At 55.0% G+C, this 16,412-nt stretch overlaps 1 protein-coding gene across 1 annotated transcript in view; it reads left to right on the forward strand.

Annotated features, from left to right (window-relative positions):
- The window catches only part of LOC123777051 (acid-sensing ion channel 2), an 88,383-nt gene extending 72,709 nt beyond the window's left edge, over positions 1-15,674 (forward strand). Inside the window, exons 3-9 of the mRNA XM_045773508.2 lie at positions 1,751-1,901; positions 4,003-4,059; positions 5,447-5,600; positions 7,935-8,026; positions 11,365-11,444; positions 12,813-12,881; positions 14,732-15,674. Of these exons, the coding sequence (XP_045629464.2) occupies positions 1,751-1,901; positions 4,003-4,059; positions 5,447-5,600; positions 7,935-8,026; positions 11,365-11,444; positions 12,813-12,881; positions 14,732-14,833 (705 nt within the window). The 3' untranslated portion in view covers positions 14,834-15,674. The remainder of the gene's footprint in view (positions 1-1,750; positions 1,902-4,002; positions 4,060-5,446; positions 5,601-7,934; positions 8,027-11,364; positions 11,445-12,812; positions 12,882-14,731) is intronic.
- The last annotated feature ends 738 nt before the right edge of the window (positions 15,675-16,412 follow it).

A 16,412-nucleotide genomic window follows, 5' to 3' on the forward strand; every position in this document is an offset into this window, starting at 1 on the left:
CTCAGATTAGACACAGGGACAAAATCAAGATTGGGCAAGGATGCGGCGTCACTAGAACTCTCGTTCACTTCTGGTAGGGATGAAAGGGAGTTCAACCACCATGGGCAACGGTGTCACACTTTCTACAAAGTTATCCCTAGACGTAGCTTATGAAGCAGCGATTCTACTCCTAGCCATTGACCTAAGAGAAATTAAAATACCTGTCCGAAACCTGAACTGACTTGTATATAATGTTAATAGCGACTTTTTCATAATTACCAAAAACTGGCAACAATCCAAGTGCCCGTCCTCGGGTGAACGGATGCAGATTGTGGTGTATTTATACATGGAAAACTATGCAGCGATTAAAAAAAAAATGAACTAATGCACACGACCATGTGGATAAATCTCAAAAACATTATGTTGAGCAAAAGAAGCCAGGCACAAAGACGTGCTTCGTGTAAATGTTCATTTATATGAAGTTTGAGAACAGACAAAGCCAACCTATGGTGGTAGAATCTGTAACAGAGACTGGCTGGGTGGATGGCGGTTGATTGGAAAGGGACAGGAAGAAACGCTCTGGGGTGATCAAAAATGTCTTAGGTCTTGGGGTGCCTAGGTACCTCAGTCGGTTGAGCAGCCAACTCTTGAGCCGCTCGGGTTATGGTCTCAGGGTCCTGGGATCAAGCCCTGTGTCGGGCTCCACATTCAGGAGGGAGTCTGCTTGAGGGTCTCTCTCTCTCCCTCTGCCCCTCACCTGCACTGGAGCTTTCTCTCTCTCTCTCTCTCTCTCTCTCTCAAGTAAGTAAATAAACCTTTTTTTTTTTAAATGTCTTAAGTCTTGATTTAAGTGGTAGGTATACAGGTATATACATTTTTCAGAATTTCTTGAACTGTGCTCTGAAAAAGTATGCATTTTATTGCTTTTTTATTCTTCAATGTTTTAAAAAAGATAGCTATAAAGGACTTAGCTTGGGGCTTAACACATAGTAAGTGCTCATAGCCATTAATTTCCCTTATCCTTCACCTTCCCCATATCCAGCAGGCACGTCCCATAGGCATGACGGCATTCTATGGTCATCGGACCTCTGAAAATAAGAATGACATTTTTCGGGGCACCTGGGTGGCACAGTGGTTAAGCGTCTGCCTTCGGCTCAGGGCATGATCCCGGCGTTATGGATCGAGCCCCACATCAGGCTCCTCCGCTATAAGCCTACTTCTTCCTCTCCCACTCCCCCTGCTTGTGTTCCCTCTCTCGCTGGCTGTCTCTATCTCTGTCAAATAAATAAATAAAATCTTTAAAAAAAAAAAAAGAATGACATTTTTCCCATAAGAGTTGGTCCACAACATGACACTGGAGAGTTGCTCTAGTCTGGGCCACGGATCATAAATAAACCTGATTACGCCATTTCTTCCTGGAACCTCCTGCAGGCTTTGGCCCCTAAGCCTAGGTCTAGAGTCCCAATGTTCCCAGCCAAGAGGGTAAGAATTTAGTTGGGTCATTCCAAGGGACTCAAGATGACAAAGTATGGAAGTAGAAAGACACGTGGCATGTGTAAGAGACTTTGAGATCAGCATTTATGGGAAGGTTACAAGACAGGAAAACTAGTATTGGAGTCCAACGCTGAAAGCCTATGAGGTCAATGGAGTTAGATCGGCATGTAGGAGATGCTCGATAATTGTTGATTGAATAAGTGAATGAATGAGATCCTGGGGCTGTCGATGCTGAACCTGCAGGGCTGACTGCTGCCCCCACCTTCCTGTCTTGCAGCTCACATACCTGCCCCCACCCTGGGGCGAGTGCCGATCCTCAGAGATGGGACTCGACTTCTTTCCTGTTTACAGTATCACCGCCTGTCGGATTGACTGTGAGACACGCTACATCGTGGAGAACTGTAACTGCCGCATGGTGCACATGCCAGGTCAGTGCCAGGGACTGCCTGGGACCTTCTCTGCACTTCGCACCCCAGTGGTAAACACTGTACCCACTCCACGAGGATCCACAGGGACGCTGTTCTGGGAAGGCTAGTATTTGGTCCCAAACACTTAGAGGGCAGATAGAAGCATCCAGACTAGCAACCAAGGCAGCATCCTGGTGTCCAGAAGTGTCCAGATGTTTGAAGAATGCTTCTCGCAGCGCTCAATATGTTTGCTAATTGTTCGCTGCTCTTACCTCCTAGAGTTCAGTGTCCAGGTATCTGAGTGCTTACAATTCTTGAATCCTGTTATGGTACCTGTTCAAACATCCAGGTGTCTATTGCTTTCCTCCAGATGGCTCCCTTCTTGCATCCAAATGTCTAGTACTCTTTCGAATGAGGCAAAAGTCCATCAGCCAGCAAATAAATGTACATGTGCTCACATTTCTGTTGTCAGACTAACAAGGCATGCAGCCATCTCATTAGATGATCTCATTAGAGATGGTCAGCTAATCAGGAGCAGAAGTGCAGGGGGTGGAGGCTGGGAGGGCTGATTTGAGCCTGAAGAGTTTGGTATCACAGCATAGGAGGAAGAATGACAGGCTGGAGGCAGGGACGTTGGCTTCTAATTCAGATTCCTCCATTCACCTGCTGTGTGACCTAGCACAAGTTACTAAACTTCTCTGTTCTTACCTTCATTTATCTTTAAAACACAATCATTCGTTGTAATGAGGATAAAATTAGGCTAAAATATGCTTACATCGAAAACCGGGGATGTACTGTATGGTGACTAACATAATATAATAAAAAATCATTATAAAAAAATTAGGTTAAAATATGAAAGTGCAAAAGTCAGTGGTCCTCGTATTAGCACATGGGGAGAGGAAACCAAAAGTACTATTGACTGATGACCCCCTGTATGTTGGGAATGTCTCTATGATATTTCATGGCCACTATTTCATAGTTGTATCATACTTGATTTAAGTTTATTTAACTAAATCTTTATATCGGACATTTAGTTCATTATAAATTGTTTTCTGTTATAACCAGTGCTAAGATGAACACGCTTCTAGACAAATTCTGAATTATTCCATCAGTCATCAACAATTTTCCTAGTGATCTAAATATATAATTGTCGATCTTTGAAATTGCTCTGAGACTCCCAGAAGACAGAGCAAAAAGAGAAACATACCAGTTACATTGTTACTGTTGGAAATGAGGAAGCATACCAGCTCTCCGCTCTTGAGAAAGGTGCTTGGGGAAATAGCAAGGAAAGGACATTGTGGTAGGTTTAACTTTAGCATTTGGCAAAAGGAAAAAAAAGTCAGGGGTGGGGGGGGTTCTGGATTTCTAGAGAGACCAGGGAGGAGAACAGAGCACTGATGAATGTTAGCTGCCTGATGCTCAGGCCGGGTCGCAGCCAGTGAGGTTCCCCCATGGAACCTGGGCCAAAAGCAAGCAGTAGATTTTAATCATTCCACTCATGACACTGTTACTGGCCTCTCAGTTACTAGTGTGGAATTAAGGGCAGAGCAAGAGGAGACTTACAAAGCAGCCCTTGCTCACAGACAGCAGAGGGGTGTGGCGGAAAGAGCCCTGGCCTGGGGGTCAGACTGACCTGGGTTCAAAGCCCATCTCCTCCACTGCTAGCTCTGGTGTCCTGGGAAGGCAGGATACTTAAGCCTCAAATCTCGCTGGGGAAAACAGACACAGTGTTTCCTATTTCATGTGAGTTACAGGCAAATATGCACTCCAGACCTAGCAGGTGCTTTCCACCACTTCCCTGCTTTCAGCTACCAAGGCTTTCTCACCTGTCACCCACCTGAGCTGGTTGGACCAGCACAGCAATCTGGGAGAAGTTAGCTAGGCGGACCCTATTATCGCCTGCCCAAGCTCACAGAGCAGAACGGACCCAATCCCCTGGCTCTGGGTGCACTGCGCCCCAGCTACCCTCAGGCCGCTCTGATGGGCGGTTCCCTTCCATGGAGGTTCCCATCTGAATGCCCGCTGGGGATACTGCCCCTCCCCCACCCCCGCAGGATGCACTCCCCTTCCCCAGCCCAGGAGTTGCTGCCTGAGTTCCTCTCCCTGTGTCTCTTCTTTGCAGGGGATGCCCCTTTCTGCACTCCTGAGCAGCACAAGGAGTGCGCCGAGCCTGCCCTAGGTCAGTACTGGGGGACAAATGGAGTGGGGGGAGGGGCTGAGATTGAGACCTCAGAGGCCTTCTGGGTATGGGAGAAATGGGGCAGAAGGGAGAATGGAGGAGGAGGAGAGGCTGACCGGACAGGGCACTGCAGGGACAGCAGAGGAAGGTGGAGAGGACAAAGAACAGAAGGGTGGGGAGGGAACGGATGCAAGGGTGCAGGCGGGCGGATGAGGGCTGACCAGGCACTGAGGGAGAGAAACGGAGTAGAGAGGTGCGGGTAGAGATGGGGTAGGGCTCAGGGGAAATGGAGAGCACTGAGGAACTCAGAGGAAGGGACAGAGATGGAGAGAGGATGGACGGTGGGCACCGAAGGAGATGGGGGAGAGGAGGAGGGGGTGGCCGGCATGCATTTCCCCCTCGTCCTCCTCCTGCTGGGTGCTTGTAGATTGGAAATCTGCTCCATTCCCCCACTGGAAAACTTCGGGTGCGGGAGATCCCACAAACAAGCTACAACCCCAAAGCTAGGCCCACTCCACATGCCTGCCTCTCTCCGGACCTGGGAAGTGATTTATAATCAAGACAAGCAGAGAGGGTGTTTAAATCATATGGACTCAATTTCATTCAGCGGCTGCACTTGCTGGAGCTGAGCGGGGGACAGCTCGGACTCCTGCGTCCAGATGCTTCCAGAAGGACTGGTGGGGGAGGCAGGGCTTAGAAGAGAGTGAGAGACTTCTGACGTGTACAAAGACATCTCCCTTTGGAGTACAGATTCGACAAAGCCCGTGGGTAACTGCGATGATCAGAGAGACGGAGGATGGGGGGGAGGAAAGTGATGTCTTTAGCCACCCCGTCCTAAGAGGAAGAGGGGAGCTTGAAGGAAAAAAGTGTTCCATATGCAGAGAGGTTGCTTCTAGGGACAGGAATTGGGGATCTTTGCTTATGCCCTAACCGGCTAGGGAGGAGCTGCAGAGGGAATACCACGGAGCCCTGGTTTCAGATAAAATGGTCTCTCACGCTTGCCCCTTGACGGGAGGCCCACTTTGTGGATGAGAACACCGAGGCTAGGAGCAGAGAAGGCGGCTCTGGGAAGCTGAGGGCGCCAGGACTCCCTGGGAGCCCATTCTCCAAAAGTGGTGCCTTTTCGACAATTTTTAAAGGGCAACATAACAATAAAGAAAGTTAAAGGAGAACAGGACCAAGAGAAACCTAGAAAGAGTGGGCACTTTTTTATGAAAGCTCATACCATCACCAACCTAGAGCCAAAACCCAGCTCCCCTTCTCGCCGCAGCGCCGCGCCCCTCGCTGGTCCCCGGAAGGCACCTCCTCCCAGCTCAGGTCCCTCCGCGGGAACCCGGGGGCCCCCGCCCCCACACCTGACTAAGCCCCGCCCCGCTCTCCCCTGCAGGTCTGTTGGCGGAGAAGGACAGTAATTACTGTCTCTGCAGGACACCCTGCAACCTGACCCGCTACAACAAAGAGCTCTCCATGGTGAAGATCCCCAGCAAGACGTCAGCCAAGTACCTCGAGAAGAAATTCAACAAATCAGAAAAATATATCTCGTAAGCCAAGTGGGCATGGTAGGCAGGGGCAGAAGGGATGGATCGAGGAGGAATTGGGGGCCACTGAGGAAGAGGCCAAAGGGAAGCAGTTGGCTCCCTTTGGCAGACATTCATTGCACTCGGCTGTGGCCAGGTTCTGTGTTTAGGACTCAGAAAGCAAAGACAAAAAGATGGTTAAGATGCAGCCCCCAGCCTTTAATGAGCTTGTAGGAGTTTTCCAGGGAGGCCTTGCATATTCCCTTCCCTCTGCCTGGGATGCTTTTCCTCTCACACTTTACCTAACTGGTTCCTCATTGTGCAGGTCTCCATTTAAAGGTCACCCCTCAAACAGCTAAATGAGTGCCTCTCCCTTTATTGTTCTCTCCAAGCGCTCTGGTGTTTTCCTTTCTAACACTCACCCAAGTGTATAATTCCATATTCGTGCATGTGTGTGTGTGTGTGTGTGTGTTCCCCACTAGATTGCAAGCTCCCTGAAGGCAAGAGCCTTTCCTTTTGTTCTCTGCTGGAGAACGTCTGGCACATAGTTGGCATTCAAAAAATATCTTCTAACAGAATGAATGAAAGTCTTGGGAGAAGGGGTGTCCCAGGCAGAGGCTGAGCAGAGAGGATCCACGCAGGGCAGAGAAGAGACCGGCCAGAGGGAGCCACGGCGGGTGGCAGGCAGGCGACGTGGCAGAGCAAGAGCGGAGCTGGCCGTGGGGTGGGGGACAGGGAGTGACTTTCCCCGAAGAGAATAGGGAGGCTCTGAAGAGCTTCGTGTGGGTGGGTGACAGCCTCAAATGTGTATTTTCAACCACTGCCCTGCAAGAGAATATTCTACAAAGATGGAAATGTTCTGTGTCTGTGATGTCCAACCTGGGAGCCACTAACCACATGTGGTTGGTGAGCATTTTAACTGTAGCCCGTGTGACTGAGGAACTGAATTGTAATGTTTTTTTAATGTGACTTAGCAGGTTTAGAAAGATCCCTCAGTGGGGCGCCTGGGTGGCACAGCGGTTAAGCGTCTGCCTTCAGCTCAGGGCGTGATCCCAGCGTTATGGGATCGAGCCCCACATCAGGCTCCTCCGCTAGGAGCCTGCTTCTTCCTCTCCCACTCCCCCTGCTTGTGTTCCCTCTCTCGCTGGCTGTCTCTATCTCTGTCGAATAAATAAATAAATAATCCTAAAAAAAAAAAGAAAAAGAAAGATCCCTCAGACGGCAGGTGTAGAGGACGGAAGGGAAGCCAGAAAAAAGGGCGGGAGCCTGGGGGGAGGCAGGTGCCATCACCCAGGCAAGCGATGGTGACCCTTACAGGGAGCCATGCAGGGGGAGGAGGATTTGCGACTCTCTCACCAGGCGCTCCCTCCTGCCAGCACTGCCAGCAAAGCCCGTCCTGGCGCAGCTCTGGCTGAGCGGATTGAGAACAAGGAGCACCGAGGCCATTGTGACCAGCGAGGAAGGCGATGGGGAATAGGAGGGGCCAGGCCCCGCTGTTGAGCAGACGTTCTGCCACCAGTGACGACTTTTCCTGCCAAGATGTGTCTTGTTAACACGCCTGCCTAAAGGAGCAAAAGGGAAGCCCCCAGCCAGATACAGATTTGCTCCCTAAAAACTCTCCCTGCCCCCAGCAGCTGACTTGGCCGTGCTAGAGTCGGGGCCTCCCACTAGGAGAAGCTTGTTACAAATCCAAGTGGAGGGAGGGGCGCCTGGGCGTGTTGGACTCTTGGTTTCAGCTCAGGTCGTGATCTCAGGGTCGTGAGATCGAGCCCCGCATCAGGCTCCATGCTCAGTGTGGGAGTCTGCTTGCGATTCTCACTCTCCCTCTCCTTCTGCCCCTCCCCCTCGTGCTCTCTCTCTCTCTCTCTAAAATAAATAAATAAATCTTAAAAAAAAAAAAAAAAAAAAAGGAAAGAAAAATCCAAGTAGGAACGTGGGGGGCACTCAGAAGCGGGTAGGGGGTGCCCAGGAGGTCAGCTGCGGCAAGCAAGGCCAAAGAGTGAAGAGCTTGTCAGGAAAGTACTGAGCTCACGTGAGGAGCCAGGCAGACCCTTTGGGGGCCCAGAGGGCTGGACGCTAGGCAGGACTTGTGGAAAGGACACAAAGAGGGAACAGCTGAGGGGCAGAGGGGCACAGCTGATACGTGCCTCTGGTGCCTCTGGTCTGTAGAGAGCTCTGGGCTGGGGGTCAGGACTCGGTTCCAAGGCCAGCTCTGTCACTAACCGGCTCTAACTTTGGGCCAGTTGTTGCAAGTTCGTGGGCTTAGCTTCACCCGCCGTCAAGGGCAAAGCTGTGTCCGATGGTCCGCGTGGCCCCTAGGGTTCTCACCACATATGGTACTGAATATTCCCTCTGCAGAGAGAACATCCTTGTTCTGGATATATTTTTTGAAGCTCTCAATTATGAGACAATTGAACAGAAGAAGGCATATGAAGTCGCTGCCTTACTTGGTAAGTCAGTGTCTGCTGCGCTCATTTCCACCGGTCACGGCGGGGAGCGAGGGGGATGGGCAGCGGGGCGGGCAGGCAGGTACACAGATACGCTTCGCAGGGGTCTGGCCTTTTCATGGACTAATTACTCCCCCATCCCTGAATGAGAAGCGCTCCAATGTGGTGGAGGTGTTCGGCCCAGTTCATGCCCCAATGTAGGCCTCAGTTTCCCCATCGACATCACGAGGCAAGGGAGCTCAAAGGTCTCTCAGGGCCTTTCCAGTGCTGCCCTGTCGGATTCCGTGGTCTTCTGTCCCCAGGTTGGAGTGAGCCCCGGGGCCACAGCGGGGAGAAGGAGCTGTCCAATGGAGGGGCCGAGCTGGGGGTGGTCCCCAGGCAGTGAGGGCCCCGGATGGAGCCCAACCTGGAAAGCACCATGGCAGCATGGAGGCCAGATGTTCCCCGTAGACTGAGAGTCCTTTGTCAAACACAAAAGAAGGGCCACACATCCCCAGATGTCTACAAACCGGACTGCCACCCCCACACGAGGTCACACCCACAACCCTGGCCGCCTGAGCATGTAATGAGTGCAGGGAGTTCGTTTCCACCCCGCCCCACCCAGTGCAAAACCCACAAGACCCCTGAGGGTGGACGGTTAAAAGACCTGCCCCTGGGGCCCTTCTCCCAACTCCTGCTCACTCTCCAGAAAGGACATGGTGCTGTCCCTACAAAGAGAATTAGCTGCTCTTGTGTCTGGGAGCTGGGCCAACTCAGAGTGGTACCCCCGGGGGAGGCGGCGGCAGGTGCAGAGGGAAGGAGACAGGTACAGAGGCAGACGGCTGCATACCAGCTATGAGAATGAGGGCACGTGCCTCGCCTCACTGAACGTCCGGTCCCTCATCTGTAAAATGGGTCTAATAAAAGCACTTGATGAGTTTGTTACGATGGTTAGCTGGGATAGAGACCCAGCCCACAGAAGGTCCATGAAGAGGAGTTTCTGGTACCTGGACAGTCACCATGCCAGTCACCCAGGGCCCAGCTGGTGCTTCCAGATGCCATCAGAGCATTTCTGCCCCTCTCGCAGGAGACTGGGGACTCCGCCACAGCGGGGACCCAGCTGGGTTAAGGCGGCTGTCATTTGGGTCTCGGAGACTGTTGTGGCCAAAAAGGACTGAGCCAAGAGACTAATGCCTTGGGCCCAAGGTAGAGGTCATGCTCCGGAGATGTAGACCCCCTCACCCCTCTGTCACCTTGTCACCTTCATTTCCTAAACAGAACTCAAGACAGGGCTCTTCCCTACCCTGACATAGGCTCACCGTTCTCTCTCTTGCTCTCTCTCTCTCTCTCTCTCTCTCTCACACACACACACACAGACGCACACACACTGAGGAGGGCCTGAGCTCTGAATCTGTCAGAAAGGATAGCTTATCTCCACGTCAGCTGTGAGGATGGGCATGTCCCAGCATCGTGTTCCCCCCCAGAAAAGCCTGCTGAGAGAACCGCACCGCCATCTGTCCCTCCCGTGATGGGAGTGTGCCGCTCGCACACTCGGCCATTGGGCCCATCAGGCCCTTCCCTCACCGCCATGCAGCCCGCCCTCCCCCCAGGGCACACCGCACATGCCCTCATGCCACACATAGCACACACCCCGTCATGAGCCACACACGCCAGTGCGAGCAGCACAGACCCACCAGCAGGCCACGCGCAGTAGAGCCACATATGTGCGTATCCACTACGTGGCTGCAGACCCACGACATACACCTGGCCGTGCACACAGACATGCTCGCACGGCCCACCTCCGCCACACCACACTCCCACGAGCTTAGACATACTCAGTGTCCCTACCCTAGACATAAAGGGCCACCTGCCTAAAGCCATCGACAGCCAGGCGTGCTCACACAGAGCACCCTGACACATAGCCCACACTCGGTCACGCTGCGTGCACAAGCAAACACGCGCCTCACACCTGACATGTACCTCGGTAAGTACACACTCCCCAGTGACGTCCCCACCAAGGGCATGAGAGAGAGAGCAGGGGGAGCAGAGTGAGGGGAACCATTTGGAGCCCAGCTCCAAGCCCCACCAGAAGGAGCCCCCTCCCCGCCTTCTCTGCCTGCTCACCTGGGACTGTGGTGGTCAGGCTCCCCTTAGGGATGGAGAGGGCAGACGGAGCCAACAGAAAGTTCTCAGACCAAGAGGTCAGCCTGGGGTTTCCAGTAAGACTGGGTACCCACCCTGGGAGCACCCCCTTTCCCAGCACTCTCCCTGCTCAGCTCAGTAGCTGAGAGTCATAGAGGCTCCAGCTGGCAAGGACCTCACAGTGGTCTCCCCTCCCTTCCCCACCAAATGCCCTCTGAAGGCAAAGCGACTGAGAAGGTCAGGGTTTAGCAAAGCCACGCAGCAAGCCGGTGGCCACTCTCCAAACTAAGGGCCTCTGAGCCCTCTGCTCTACCACCCTGCCTCCGGAGCAAAGCATTTGGGCTTTGGGGGGACCAGAACCCCTTGGCAAATAATAGCTTCTCAGATAGGGACTCTCCCTCTACAAATACCCGGGTACAGACATGTAACATTTTGCATTCGGTTTCGAAGGGTCTCCAACCACCTGCCACTCCCACAGGAGAGTTGTTCTCAAGCCCTGCTGCATGAGAGACATGTGGGAACTTAAAAATTCTGACTTCCAGACCCAGCCTCAGAGATTCTGGTTTTATGGACCCGGGGCAGGTCCAGACATCTACACTGGGTACAGGTCTCCGGAGTGAGAAGACCTGAAGACCAGTCAAGAAAGACTTTGGTCAGTGGGGCCTGTGCACCCCACAGCAAGAGCCCCTATTCTAGAAAAAGACTGAATCGAACATTTACCTTCAGGTGGGGGAGGGAAGGGTTGCTTCCTATGACCTTATCCCAAGGGTGAGAGGTGCCCTAAGTTGGCCCTGTAGGCCTTGTCATGATTGGGGGGGGGGGTCTCTTGGGCCATTGTTCCCAAGACCCCCACTCAGAGCACCCAACCTATGAGTCTTGGGCTAGACTGCCCTCGCCCCAAGCAAAGACCACACACTTCTTGTCTCTCCTCCCAGCCCAGAGCCAAAGAAGGGCCCACTCCCTGTGGTCCTGAAGGTAACTGAATCAGCCTGTTAGCTGTGAGGTCTACTCTAGGCCCTCCAAGAGCCTTCGGTTCGTTCCCATCGCCACTGGGCGCTGTGCCGTGAGAGAGGGAGTTGTCCAAGGCCCGACCTGTACCAGGCACAGCTCCCCATGGAAGGGAAACCGTTCCAAAGGTCTGGCTTCTGAGTTCGTCTGTTCACCCCTTCCTAGAAGCGCTGTGACTAAAGCCAAACCTTTGATCTTTTCTCTCTCTCCAGGTGATATTGGTGGTCAGATGGGATTGTTTATTGGTGCTAGTATCCTTACAATACTAGAGCTCTTTGATTATATTTATGAGGTAAGCTTGGGGTTGCTTATGGGGATATGACCATATGCTGGGGCTCTCGTCCTGCCCCGATGTTCAGAACCAAAGCATGCGGGAGAGGATGGCCTCTTTCCACCCAGAGCCTGCTTTCTCCTCCCTGTCCATGGAGACTGTCTATCACCACATCCTAGGCAGGGAGAAGGGGGTGGGTCCGAGAGAGACCGAAGCCGGCTCCTATTCTCGGGGAGCTGGAAGAGCTGTGGGCTGTCCACACTCAAAGTAAGGGAGAGGAAGGGTTGAGGAGGAGAAGAGCCAAACCTGAGGCCAGCTCTGAGCCCCTCCCACACAAGAGTGCTGTGGCGGCTTCATACATGTGTGTGTGCACCCACACACAGCACACGCACACACACTCACACTGCACTCCGGGTGGCCCGTCACCTGAGTAGTGCCTGTCCTGGTGCAGGCAGGCTTAGGGAAGGGGCGTTTCCTGGCGGTCTCCATCAAGCCTGAGCCAGGAGAGCAAGGGCACACGGGCTTCCGGCCGTGCACAGCCCAAGAGGGCTCCCTCAGCCAGCAGCTGGAGCAGGGCCTCTGGAAGCTTCTCCAACGACAGCCGGCTGACCGTGGCTCCTGGCTCTGAGCGTCACGGTGCTCCTCAGCCTTACCCTCCTCTCCGCCCCGCCCCTGCCCTCTCCCAGAGTCAGGCGGGCTCCAGGGGCCCCAGAATTCCTAAGGGGATTCCTCAGCATCCCCAGGACCTCCTAAGTTTGGGTCCAGCAAGAGGAGCCTGCAGATCAGTGTTCTGACTCCCAGAGGAGGCTGTCCTTGGCCGAAGCCCAGTGGGAACCTTTGCAGGGAAGTGGAGGACCCCTGAGACCAGGGCCCTCGGCCGTGCCACACTCTGCCTCCCAGCATAGTGACCTTGTTCCCCAAACCAAATCAGGCCCCAAAGCGGATGTTATTCTGCTTTGTTTATTAATTTTTGTGAAATAAAAGTTTTTGCTGTATAAAGTTATGGAAATTCCATCATACCAGGGAACACGTTGAACGCCTTCCCTTTATTGCTCAGAATCAAATGTTATGGACTCAGGGGTGCCCTGGTCTTACAAACAAGTGGGGCTGTCAGGCCTCGGCCCCCAGGCCCGGCCTCGGGAACGGGCTCCCGGGCTGCTCATGCACCCTCCGTCCCCAAGAGAAGACAGTCCCCCTGCCAGATGGGGCCCTCCTGGGGCCTCCGTGAGCCTCAGGCTCCGACACCAAAACCTCACTTCAGCCAAAAGCCGGGGGAGGGGCTCCCAGAGCTGGGGGCGGGGCTGAGCCCATCGGAGGGAGGTCCCTCTGCCCTCGCATTGGTCCCCCAGCTCCCCCAGCCCCACCAACCCTGTCCCGATTCTCTTGCAGCTGATCAAAGAGAAGCTCTTAGACTTGCTTGGCAAAGAAGAGGACGAAGGGAGCCACGATGAGAACGTGGTAAGAGCAGCGCTTGTGCCGTGGGTTGCTTTGTCCCCTGCTTCTGCGGGCCTTAGGAGACCAGAGGTCAGGGCCAGAGCCCAGGGACGCACCTCACCGCAGACCTTAACTTGGCCCGACGGAGGACGCCCCCGCTCAGCCCCGGGGCCCAGTGCAAGCGCTGGGTTCAGCAATCCCAGGAGATGCTCACAAGGCGAGGTCCGGCCTGGCCCAGTCGAGCTTGTCCCAGCCGGAGGGCTACTGCTCTCATCTCATGCCTTGGGAGAAGCAGGGAGGTTCTGCGCCCTTATTCCTCAGGGTAGCAAAACACAAGTAAGGGCGTCACTGGCTCTCCTTTCCATTTGAAGGGGACAGGGAGCTCAGGGGCCCTGCGAGGCTGGTAGCGGCCGTGTTCCCCATCATAACTGCCAGCTACTGTGTGCCAGGGATGCGTCTGGGCTGTGTATTTGAGGCACTGGAGGCCCAGAAGCCCCAGGTCTCCCTGCTGGTGAGTGGCAGAGCTGGACTCGGGCTCCCCTGACCACCCTCCCACTCCACCTGTCTTCCCTCGAGCCGGCTGTCCCCTATCCTTCCCAAACTCAGTCTGCTCCAGGCTTGTCCCTCGGCTGCCTGGTAGCTCCGGCTTTCCCCAGGGGAGACTTCTGCCCTGACAGCACTCCACCCACTAGGCGGCCACCCTCCCTGTCCCCCCCAGCCCGATGTCAGCAAATCCAAACCGAGGACAGCCCCTTCCCCCGACAGGCCCCCATTTCTGCTCCAGACCCTAGTTCTCTCCCCACCTCCCAGGCTGGAAATCTCGGCTTTGGTTCCCTCCGGCCCCTGCAGCTCTGTTGAACGGAAGACAGCGTCTGTTGAGGGGAGGGCAGGTGGAAGGGGCCCAGGCTCTGGGGTCCCTGTTCCTAGCTGTGGGCCCGAGCATCTGCAGACTTACAGGGACCTCAGGGAGCTGTCGTTTGGATTAAGTGGACCTTGCCTCTCGGGCCAGCAGCAGCGCCTAGTTTATAGTAAGTGCTCGGCAAGTGGAGGTTCCCTCCCCACTCCACCTTTCCTCTGCCCTCAGACTGTCTCAGAGTCACCACCTCCCCTCTGCCGCCTCCCCCTCCCCCAGGCCCCCGTCCACCACCCCCCTTCGACAGCCTAGCCCCATCAAATCTCCCCCACGTTCTCTCGTTCTCTCAGCACAGCCTCCTGGGCAGTATCTGCTCCCATCCCTCCCAGCCTCCAGCCCTCTGCAGCCTGGGAGTCACTGGGAAGACTCAAGGCCCTCCCAGCCCCGCCCTGCTCAGGAACCTGAGACTGCTTTCCTCTGGGGCCAGCCGACCCTGAAGGTCCACTGGGGAGCCGTGACTATTCCAGTTCTGGCTTTTGGGGGCCTCCCCTCTTCCGACTTGGCCTCAGCCATTGGCACCCCCTGCCCCAAGCCTAGCCACAGGCTCTACCCTCCTCCCCCGCAGGAAGGCCTCAAGGGGGACCCCCAGGATGAGGGCAGGAGGGGATATCCTCCTGCCTCAAAGCTAGAAGCACTCAGATGTAGCTTCGGGCGCTGTATTAAGGGCACGTCTAGAAGAGAAGTTCAAACCGGCTGCTGAGCCCCATCACCAGGGAGCTCTCTCCCCACCCTAGGTGGGTGATGGTGAGGACTCTGAAGGGGGCAAGGCCCCCCCATTCTTGCACCCCACAACAGCACACCAGCCCATGAGATGTCTGGGGCAGGAGCAGCAGTGCCCCAGGAGAGCCCACAAGCCCGGGGTGGGGGGGCACGGCTCCCAGGGCCTCGGCCGGGCTGCCAGCGGCATCGTGATGCCATTTTGCAGAATGAGTATCAACATCCGCTGTCCCCTTCCCTCCAGAGCACTTGTGACACGATGCCAAACCACTCTGAAACCATCAGCCACACTGTGAATGTGCCCCTGCAGACGGCCCTGGGGACCTTGGAGGAGATTGCCTGCTGACAGCCCTTGGACCACCCGGCATCCCCCAAACAGACCTGGAGGCCCCAGACCCAGGCCAGGGGACAGCAGGCGCAGGTGGGATGGCCCCTGATGACAGAAAGAAGCAAGAGCCCCCTATGCACACATAGCAAACTCTGCCAAAACCTCGCTGCGGCCACGTCTGACATGACGCGTCCTCGGGCCCCGCCGTGCGTCCCTCTTAGGAGAAATGAGTCACACTCTGGAACTGTCCGAGAACCAACCTGCCATCACATCTCACTGCCAGATGTATAAAGCACCTGCATGCTCAGACCGCTCACGGCGCCACCTCCACGTCCGTCTCTGTACATGACTCTCCTCCGCGCGCTTCCCAGCGGCCACTCTGCGGTCGCGCAGCGGGACCGGGTTCCAGCCCCGAGGTCACCACCCCGTGGTCGCTCTGGGATCTCAGCTGCACAGTCGAGAGGGAAAGCGCAGAACTCTCCACCGCGTCCGGTCCTTGTGTACTTTGTGAAGGCTCTGAACCTGCCCACAAACCCCCCCTCCCCCTCCCCGAGCTGGGGCCGACCAGGGCCCCCCACCCCGCCCCCGTCCCGGCGCCCGGTGGAGGCAGGGTGGCCTGGGCGACTCCGGCACTCATCCGTGGGACCCACGTCATTCTGCTGTCCCCGTGACCCAGCTTGTACAGTCCGATTCTGTTTCTTCTTTGGGGGGCTTGTTTTGTTTGTCTGTCGGAGATGTTTCGTTTGGTTTTGTTTTTCGAATTTGGGTTTGATGTTCTGAGGTTTGGTTTGATTTGGTTTTTCCATTTCCTCTGGCGTTTATTTATTCGTGCTTCCAGTCACGGTCATATTAAAAGCTGGTCTTGTGGAAAACGGCTGAGTCGGTGCTGCCTTCTCCCCCGTACTCAGGTCTCTCTCCCCGAAGCCTTTCGAAAGGGCCGGGCCGGCCAGGTCGGAACCCGTAGACGATATCCATGTCAGGTTTCCTACACCCGCGCTTACCGGTACACAGTGGAAAGAGGGTACGCACTTCTAGTCTATTCTATATCTCTAAAAACTATTGATTGCAGCCTTGTGAATGATTTCGTGACCACTGACGGGTCACAGCGCGTGGTCTGAATGACACTGTCGCTGACCATAGGCGTGTGGCTTGAAGAGGGGGAGGCAGAGAATGCCGCCCACACCTAGAAACCACGAAGGAAGGCTTCCTGTCCCTTCCGTCCCAACTCCTCGGATCCTCGGTGAAACCAGGCTGGCCTCCCTCCCACACGGCAGCCTTTCCCGACCCTCTCTCTGCACCCCACCTCCTCAACCCCCCATCAAGCAGACCTTGTCCTTGCAGAGGTCACACTGGCTTTCTGCCTTGCTGCCACGACTGCTGGGAGGATGGCCACGTGGGAAAGGAGGGTAGAGGTGCATCGTGGGGAGACGGCGTGCCCTTTCAAGCCCCACTGGCAAAAGAGAGCTTCCTGTCTGGGCAGAATTCTTGTCCTCATGGCATCGTGCTGATTCCAGGCCGACCGTTCCTGTAGCCTAACCTTTACTTTCGCCACTTCCCCCACTCAGGGTCTCCCCCAAAAGCCGTGAAGAAAAGCCTC

The sequence above is a fragment of the Ursus americanus genome, chromosome 23, assembly GCF_024610735.1.
Source record: "Ursus americanus isolate L20-20 chromosome 23, mUrsAme1.1.p, whole genome shotgun sequence".
In the NCBI taxonomy this organism is placed as follows: Eukaryota; Metazoa; Chordata; class Mammalia; order Carnivora; family Ursidae; genus Ursus; species Ursus americanus.